General features: G+C 36.7%; 1 protein-coding gene across 1 annotated transcript in view; it reads right to left on the reverse strand.

Moving 5' to 3' along the window:
* SLC39A10 (solute carrier family 39 (zinc transporter), member 10) overlaps positions 1-8635 on the reverse strand; it is a 15072-nt gene extending 6437 nt beyond the window's left edge. Inside the window, exons 1-5 of the mRNA XM_010144962.1 lie at positions 8524-8635; positions 7562-8460; positions 6291-6492; positions 1562-1731; positions 273-491 (exon numbers count right to left, since the gene is read on the reverse strand). Coding sequence (XP_010143264.1) covers positions 273-491; positions 1562-1731; positions 6291-6492; positions 7562-8460; positions 8524-8635 — 1602 coding nt within the window. The remainder of the gene's footprint in view (positions 1-272; positions 492-1561; positions 1732-6290; positions 6493-7561; positions 8461-8523) is intronic.
* Positions 8636-9868: the final 1233 nt, after the last annotated feature.

Consider the following 9868-nt stretch of genomic DNA (forward strand, 5'->3'; position numbering starts at 1 on the left):
ATTACTTCGATCTACCTCCAAATACATCTGGCCAAAAAGCTGCAACCTCCCCCACCACACTTCTACTGTCTTCCCAAATCACCCTGTCAAGAAAAGCAACCTTTATTAGAAAAGGGTTTCCTCACATAAACTCAAAAAGAATGCAGATGAGTAGCATGTTCACAGAATAACTAACAGAATAATGTGTGAATCTTCACACAGGCAACTCCTCGACTCTCAGAAGGTAACTGCAGCTAATAGATTTTAAAATGCCACTCGAGTGTAGCACGTACCTTTTGTTTATTGTAATGCTTGTACATTCTTATACAATGTTCAATGATGAACAAAACATAAATGCCTCCAAGTGCCACAAGGCCTTTCAGCACCGGGTCGTTTTCTTCTAGAAAGGCTTCGGTCCGTACTCCATGTCCGTGGGCGTGTCGATGAGAACGTTTGTGTTCATGAACATGACCTTGGCCATGGTGGTGACTGTGGTTGTGGCCTCCATGTGACTATTAGGAGAGAAAATAACAACACAGTATGGGCTGGTGTAATCGAGAGTAAAATGGCTCCAAGCTCAGATGACACAACACGTAACAGCAGCATAAAAAGAATTCAAAAATTGTGTTGTTGGTTTGGTTATTTTGGGTTTGTTTGGTTGTTTTTTTAATACACATTTTTTGGTAGAAATTCTTCATTAGACTATTCATTACCCTACTCAAGAAAAAATTATTCCTCTGGGAAATTTTTTTGGGAGGGGTGGCGAGGTGGGGGTGGGAGATAATCTGTCTTCAGCTTTTTTCTGTCATAACAATGAAGATAATGAGACTGTCACAATGCTAAAGATAATGAGACTAACACTTAGAAATGTCACGAGTAATTACTATTCCTACACTCCCATTAGAATCCAAACCTTATGATTTTTTTTAATCTATTAGAGTTAATTACAACCTTAATTATGATATGAAATACAAACTTTCGGGGAAAAAAAGGTCCAAAAATTTGTATTAAAATTTACACAAAGAAAACATGTAAACATTAATCTTTTTGCTAGAAGAATTAAAGTAACAAATTTTTAGAAAACATTTCCCCTGAGAATTACAGTGCCCCATCACAAATTAAAACCTGTATACCTTCCCAGGAACTTGGACAACTTCTTAGGGTTCACTTTCTCCCCAAAATCTTGTAACCAGGAAGGTTAATCCCCCTGAAATACTTTCAGGTGACACTGATACACAAGTATCAGTAGACAAGAGACAGGAATACTGCTAAATTTAAAATACTCTTGTTGGTCTTTTTAGGTGCTTTAAAATGCTGTCACAGAAGTTAAACTATGAACACACACCTACTTTTTTTCTTTTCTTTTTTCTCCCCTTTTTCGTTTTTTTTTGCAAGAAACATGCATTTCCTTTCTTTTTGTTAACAGAAAAGACTCAAACACTGCTTCAGGATGTCCCTCACAGTCAAGTCAATCTACATCTGCATCAGGGAACATTTATTTGTTGATACTCATCAAACAATTATTTGAAAAATTCTATATTCAGTTACAATTACGAATACAAGGAAAGGAATCAATACTTACATGTGGCAATAGATGGAGTAGTGCATCTCCACTCATTGTTCCTACAGCCAGAGCTACCAAGAAAGTTAGAAGAAATTTGAAGCACCATTGGTTAATGATGGGAATCAAGATCACACCTAGCAAGGAAAGCAGGCTAATGACGGTGATAGAGATGATACCACAAAACCAGGCTGTGGGAAGAAATGAACACAGAAAGTTTATCAGAACAAGACTTGTAAAACACTTAAGACTGATTATAACTTTAATGGTGTGACTGTTTATTCAAAAGGTGCTGAAAAATACAAAGGCAGTGCTGAAGCCCACAGCAAAAGAGACACAGGCTTATTCACAGCACAGTACAATATATTGCAAGACACCAGAAGACAATCAGCTCTTCAAAAGAGCCCAGCAATTTTTCCTGGTCGTAAGTTCCAGGCTTAGCTCTGTATCCCTTAATGAAATAAAAAAATCAAAAGACTTCATGTTGGAACAAAACCATCCCCATTACTTAACTTGCTAGGGATCTACAAGCACTAATTCATATGTAACATTTGCTTTTAAACAATCTGATGCAAAAATTTAACTAAAATAAATATTTCTCTTCCTTTGTTAGGAGTAACATGCTCAACTAGGCACCATTCATTTCACATTTCACCTGGGGCTTTGAAACATACATTTTCGTATATGAAAAGTAAGAAAGACTCAAGCTTTGAGAGAGAGAAACTTTAAAATCCAATGCTATAATACTGTGAAGAGCAGAAAGCAACTTGCTACCAACAAAAAGCAGTATTTGTTTTTTCTGAGAACCTTTATCACACCATTAGAAGAAAAAGGGATAGTGCCATACGGTACACTCAATACGGAAACTCAGTCGAGGTAGGGAAGATTGCACGTTTCTGCACAAAATGGAAAAGGAGGAATTACACAAGAAAGATTCTGTAAGCAAAGAAACATGGCTCTTGCAGTCAGCATCTCACTCCAACTATTTTTTTTTTTTCTACTTTTTCATCAGTAAGGCTAAGAACTAAAAACTTGGATGTTTTTCTTCTCTCTCTGCTTCTCTATCACTTCTTTTGTTTCTTCCTATCTCAGAAACTTCAAAGAACAGTAAGCAGAAGCTACTTAATTCCAACAATACAGTTCAAAAGGTTCACAGTCCCAAAGACAGGAGTAGTTGGAGTCCCTATTGTACAAATACGAAGTGTTTGGGCTGAGGTCTTTCATGAACATGATTTCCTCAATCTGAACTTTTTTAGTAATTTAAGTTTTAGCCTAAATGCTTCAGGTTTCTCCAGGTTTTTTCCTAGCTTCATTCTTAACTAAAAACATCTACACAGTTTACCAACTTTAATGCAAGTTAACAACTCTTGATTTAAATTCATTAGCATTTACATACTTTGGTGCATGATCTGACTTCCCTTTCATTTGGAGAATGGGAATACAAAAGTAGGTCTACAGTGGAAGCAGCACCCGAGCAAAGTACTACCTTGATTCATCCCCAGAGCACTTGTTGTGTTGCTGTGTATTCTGGATTAACAGGCGCTGCTGAAAGAAACAGCATACACAGACTTGTAATTCAACACTGATCCATGTATGCCTGCTCAAGAGCCCCAATAAAAATTACACAGCCCTGCAGGACACCGGATCTCCAATCTGGACACAGACGTTATGATGTTAAGTGCCAGCTTAGATGACCAACAGCCTTACATGGAGAAAAATGGGAAGGAGATTACGCAAACTGGGTTAGGTTTTATATATCAGAGCATAGGTTTGGCAAACGCATCTCTGAAGGGCTTATGTACTGATACAGTACCTAAACACGGCACCGTGACTAAGAGGAGGCACAGGAGAATTTGAATACAGAATCTGTGCATCTCTCAGATCTTGGTTGTCAGCTTCTGTCTCTGTTTGAACTCTTAAACAACAGTATGGAACCAAAATTCTCAGCAAAAGGTTGCTGCCAAGTCAAAGATAAAAAGTGTATTCTATACAAAAGCTGTGCGTGACTCCACAGTTACAAACTCCTTGTACAGAAAGGACTGCTAAGGAAGAGTTAAGGCAAAATTCTGACACAAAAAAGGATTTCATTGAACTATAGTGTTCAAAACATGAAAATATTATAGAAGTGGAAATAATATGCAATATTATGAACTCCACAAAAGCTCTTCTAGTTATAAAAGATCTTGGTGTGTAACACTCCTAGGAATACTGTGAAAAGCGTGGTCAATGAAGCGATGTTTTATGCACTGGCTTATAAAATATTTCTGTCGAAAACAAGAGGGGAGTGACTGCAAAATTTCTTCAGTAAGGCAGATTTACAAGATATATCTGATCTGAAATACTTTTAATCATCAGTTCTTACTTATCTCTGTCTTTAAAAAAGAGTGCTCCCTGTTTACTTGTATCACTTCTACTAGCTTGACTGAGTAGCAGGGGATACCTTTCCTTTTAAATTGTTTACGAACCCTCAGTGATAACTATGCCACCTGTTCCAACAGGCACACTGCAAAAGCTCAGTTGTACGGATAAGCCCTTGAAAATCCTCTATTACAAGATGTTACAGAACTACTTGTAAATTACAGGATGAAAACCCAGCATGGCTTCACAAGTTTTTGCCCATCGTTTGATTACTTTGATTACTTTAGAAAACTGCACTATCAGAACAAAAGGAAACCTTATGGGTTAGTCTCAATGAATAGAAGCAGCACTGGTCTATCAAGGTTTTTTGGAAGCTTTAATTAAAGCTAAGAAAAACCACAGGAAGTTAGTGTTCCAAAATGCCTGCTTCCTCCTAGCTTTGGCCAATGTTTCTGTCTAAAAATGTTTCCATTAGCTTGGGTAAGCACATATTGTCAGTTTAGTAGAATCCAGCTTACAGGTTATGACTGACATTTCTCCTACACCTCCCACAGTCCCCATACACCAGTTAAGATTTGTTGGTTTGTGATTCACATCCTTACTTAAGAGCGGAAATGATTATTACACCAATGGAAATCTCACTGTAGTTAATACAATAGTATACAGAAAATTGTTATGAAGAGTAAGCTGACCTGTTTTGGAGGTCACTGTTTATTTCTGGAGCCAAATCAGTAAGTTAAAAACCAATTTTTTACAATTAACTAGCAAATGTCTTATTTACACTCGAGATACCAGTTGACATAAAACATGTTAAATGCTCACAGTAAGCTTTACTAATTTTGCAAATTAAGTCTCTTAAAATGTTAAAGATCTTCAAGCTGAGTTATTCATCAACTCCCTTATTCGTTATGGAGACAGAAAATGCATTCTTTTAAAAAGAAGCACTCATCTGTAGAAATTTTCTAATTAAACTGGTTCAAAGCATGTGCAACATGACAGTTTTGTATATGGTTTCAACATTTTAATTGCCAGAAAATGCGAAGAGCTACTCTAGAAAACATCTTGGTAATAAAGTGGAGGTCAACTCTTCCTACAGTGAGACTACCCACAAATCAATTTGCTGCCATATCCAACACACAGTATATTCACTTTGCAGCAAGCTTTCAACAGAGAGCAAGCGAGTAGCTGTGTCACTACAGGAGATTTATGTAAACAAGTTAATGATTTTAATGACCCCAGCACTGCTAAGAAAGATTACCAGCAATGCATTCTTTCCAACGGCTTACTAACACCGATGAGATTGTTGTTACTTTGAGCTTTATTTCTAACAATGCTAATAAGCACCAATGTACTCATCAATACTCACAATTACCAATATTTTTATTTTCAAAACATGGACACCGTACCCAAGGTTTTTCAGATTTTTAATTCGCCACCCTTAGAGAAACTGCTTTAACAACAGCAAAAATATTTTTAGCTTAGAACTATGGTAAGAAGAAAAAAATAATAGTCTACAGATTTTTACTCAAGGCACACATAAAAGCATGAAACTGCCAACAGAGGATTTTGATGAATACTTCTCACACGCTTAAGAGAGGAGCAGTATAGAATAACTGACACTGTAAGTCAGAAAAGGGAAGTGTTGTCAGAAATAGCAATTTAAATGCTTGTCCCTTGCTTAAGTCTTTATACTTAAGTTCACAAAAAAGTCTGAATGTCAATACTACAGATTTGCATCACTGTTACAACAGAAAAACGGTAACACCTGAAATTGTATTTTCCACTGAATGAACTATGATGAAGGTGCTCTTAAAATTTATCATGAAAATTTGTGCCAAAGTAACACTACAACTTTCCTACTCTGAGCTAAACAAACAGACCACCTCACTCGCATTAAGAGAAAACCAAAATACGTTACATGATGGAAGTAATTACAAACCATGGGTGGACTTGCTCATCCCTAGAGGTTCCTCTGTCTCTGAAAGATTCTGTACCTTGCCTATATTCCTACTACAAAATAGTCCAACATCTGCAGATATGAGGGAAGAATCCAGACCAAAATGCCTGGGCCATAGGCCCAACGATAGGACATCAGACCTCAATGATAGAAGACCAAAAAAGAAAAAATAAGCAAATGCAAAATAAAAAGTTAAGATAATGAAAAGGGGTAAAGAGGTACAAGAAAGAAGGGCACGCCTCCCACAGCCACAGGTACTTAGAAGCTATTATACCACTAAAGAGGATGCTGTGTCTCCTGTCTTGCTGTCTCAAATTTCTTTGAATAAGTATGTTAAATTTCAACTCCACAGGCAAGCTGTAATACATTTCAAGCTTTGAAGTTAACATTTACAATGCAAAATATTTTTGAAGGCTTTAGATGTTACACACCTACCTGATGCACCTGTTTTGTCTTTATTCTCAATTGATGCATTTTTATTTTTCATAAAATCTTCAAGCTCATCATAATGTACAATGCAAAGCCTTCTCTCGATTTGGTATAGCAAAGCAGGACACATGTATATGAACAATTCAGGAGATATTGGAGAGCTGTTTTCCAGACCATAGTACTGTAGCAGCTGGGTAACATTCAAGCACTGCAAGCAAATTGTACAAACAAATTAAATACGAAAGGAACAATTTCATCAAAAACTACAGTTACGGAAAATTAAGCATTTGATTTGAGGACACAAACAGAAAGTAGAAACTCTGGCCCACAAGATTCCACCAGCGCTAAAACATGTCTAAGGTAATCTAAGTGGTTTATGAGAGGAAAGAAACAGTAAAAATATCTGCACTACAAACTCAGTCTCCAAACACCTGTATAATTTTTGATAAATGTCAATGAAAATTGAGTTTCCACATTCTTTACCATTCCACATTCTTTACCATTACAAGCAATAAAGAAAGAACAACAGGAAAAGAGTGGAAGAACATAAATCCAAAATAGGTTTTCTAACACTTGTCTTTACCTACCAACCTTCTCTTTGGAGTTTCATTTTTAATTCAGTTTAAAACCTCAGACTCAGCACTCACTCCATCTTTTCCTATCCTGACTTCCAGTTTAGAACCATGGTATCTAAATGTCCTTGTTCTGTAGTTAACTGAAAGGGGGAAGGGAATATATATTAATGGTCCTGGCAGAAATAAGGGATGCTGAAGGGAGAAATGGAGGAGCTTACACTGTGAGCAGTGCTACAGAAACTAACATCGACATCGCTTCACAGTTTCTTAGGAGACTAAGAAACACAGTTGAAAAGATGCAGGTATTTTTTTTAGGAAAGAGTCTATGTGCAGTTTCAGAGAATGTTAATGATCTTAGATTCAGAAAGAAGTCCAGAAACGTCGTATGGGAAGAAAGTATTCATAAATATTGAGAAGGGAAAAAACCCCACCTGCAAGCAGGGCATCTCAGAAAGCTTTAAGGATCTCCTTTATCCAGATATGTAAGAAGAATATAGATCCCTGAGGAAAGATGGGCAACAGGCAGACAGAAAGGAAAACCCATGAAGTAAACTCAAGACAGTGGCAGCAGTGTCTAGTGCTTTCATTCTGCTAACTGTATCATGCAATGGTCACAAACGTACTGTGTTACTTGTGGGTGCGCACCTTCAATTATGTAACAACAGTGAAAGTCAACTTACCAGCTCTCCATTTCATACTCACCTCTTCACGATCACGTTCATCTTCATTATGGTCCTTATGACTACGCGATGAAATAAGAGAATGTTTTCTTACATTAATCTGATTATGAGATGCCTCTCGCTTGCTGGTATGGTGGTGTCCATCCTCATTACCTAAACCGGAATCTTGATGTCCATGACTAGTAGATCGATCACTACTGTGTTCATGATGGTGTACATGCAAATGAGATACATCATGTACATGATGATGTTTATGAACAAAATTGTGCTCATGAGCTGGATCATCATCTGGGGCACAATCCTGTGTAGCATCTCCTGTCTTCTTTTGCTTCTTCTTCTGCTTACATTTTCTTTCTGGCTGATCCTGAGTCGTGTTAGTCTCTGTGGAAGGTTCATGGTTCTGTTCTCCATGTTCACTATGACTAACTGAATCATTATGAGAATGATGTGTACCATTATGGTCATGATGATGCGGACGGGGGTGGCGATGATGGTGATGGCGACTCTGGTCATGAGTGTGTTTGCCATCATCTTTTACTGATGGCAATGCCGTGTCTCTCTCAGGGTCGCATTTGTGATTCCTCTTTGCAGCCATACCAATCATTGTTTGGTTTTCTGAATCTGAGTGGCTATGAGGATGGTTACGAGAGTGAGAATGCTTTCCTTCCTGTACTTCTAAAGCATATAAGTGAGAAACATGATCATGACCAATATCATCATGATTTATCATCAATACTTTTACCTCTCCTAAACCAAGGCTTATTAAAAGTTTTTCCAGACCAAAAAAAGATAGTCTTCCATTTTCACCGTAACGATCAAAAATCTTTTCAATGTAGTATTTTTGTTCATTTTCAGCTTCCAATGTTGAGAATTTACTTGGCATAGATTCTTCCAATGTCGAGAATTTACTTGGCATAGATTCTGTTCCACCACTCTGGAAGTAGGATTCATTTTTGATCTGATAGTCATTATGGTAGTGTTCACGTTCCTCTTTAGGACCATGGTCATGTCCGTCTTTACGGCAATGATTGCACTGATGAAAGATAAATGTCAGCAAACAAATGATGCAAAATTTTGTGTGCATGTGTACCTTCATCTCTGTTTCCTACAAGAAACACAAGGGGAAGCACTTTGGTGTAAAAGCAATCTCAACATCTGTATTACATGAGTATCGGTTTGGTGCTTATTTGCACCAACTGAACGACTCACAAATCTTGTTAGATGTTGGCGTTAACAGGGTAAGAGTTGCAATACCTCTACTGCAGAAATTGTACTTGCATACTTTTCTTATCAAACAGTACAATACACTCGTGTATTTTAGAGATGCAGTCTTCAACATCATACTTACAGGAGGTGGCTACGAGAAAAAGATCAGTATTTACAGTCAGTCCTAACAGAGCATTTTTTGTGTATATTTTCAGAGGCATCTATGCTTATGATAACCTATAATATTGAAAATCTTGTTAAAACACAAGTTACAAGGAAATAAGAACTATTTAAAACCAACCACACTGCATTTTCTTATTTATGAGGTCGACACGCAGATAATACAGTTAAAAACCCTGACATCACTTGTTCTCTTATGGGCTGCTAAAGTGTTTCCACCAAACACACACACTGCAAAATTTCTTATTTTGATTAGTAACCAGTGATTTAAAAGTAACCTGTCATTAACAGACTTCAATGCATTGCTTAAAAGTTCATATTTTTAGTACTTTTTATATACATGAGTTTATTGCTTTCAAAGCTCTATATGGACGTTAATGTAAGAATAAGGTTATATGGAAAATGTCTGTTTACGCAACTCAAACAATACTGGTAATGCTGACAGTCTATCTCAAAGTAGTAACAATTTTTAGAAATTATATCATCTAGACAATATGGTTTACAATTCAGTATTAAACATAAGAAGCTTACTGCACAAGCCTGTCTTGTGCTCAGAGTTGAAAACAATTCACTATTTCACAAAATATGTCAGTTTTTTGTTTACACCTGCTAGCAAAAATATATATAAAACCAGAATAGTTATTACAAAATAACCTTTAACGGAAAAGAAAAAAATCCAAGTTTATGTAAGAATACTGTCAAACCAGAAGGCTGAAGACAAGACAGGAACTGTACTTTCTGATTTCTATTTTCTAGAGACCTATTTTGGGTAGAGAATAACCTCAAAAATACACACGGCTTTATTTATTTATATTGAAATAATCATTTAAACACTGTCAGTGTTTTCTAGAAACACTTAATTTGTTCTGCTTGGTACCGAGCTGAATGAAGTGTGCAACATTTACTCCAGTTCTGATAGGTACATGTAGTAGGTATAGAGAAT

Source organism: Buceros rhinoceros, unplaced genomic scaffold, assembly GCF_000710305.1.
Source record: "Buceros rhinoceros silvestris isolate BGI_N320 unplaced genomic scaffold, ASM71030v1 scaffold17610, whole genome shotgun sequence".
NCBI classification, from domain to species: Eukaryota; Metazoa; Chordata; class Aves; order Bucerotiformes; family Bucerotidae; genus Buceros; species Buceros rhinoceros.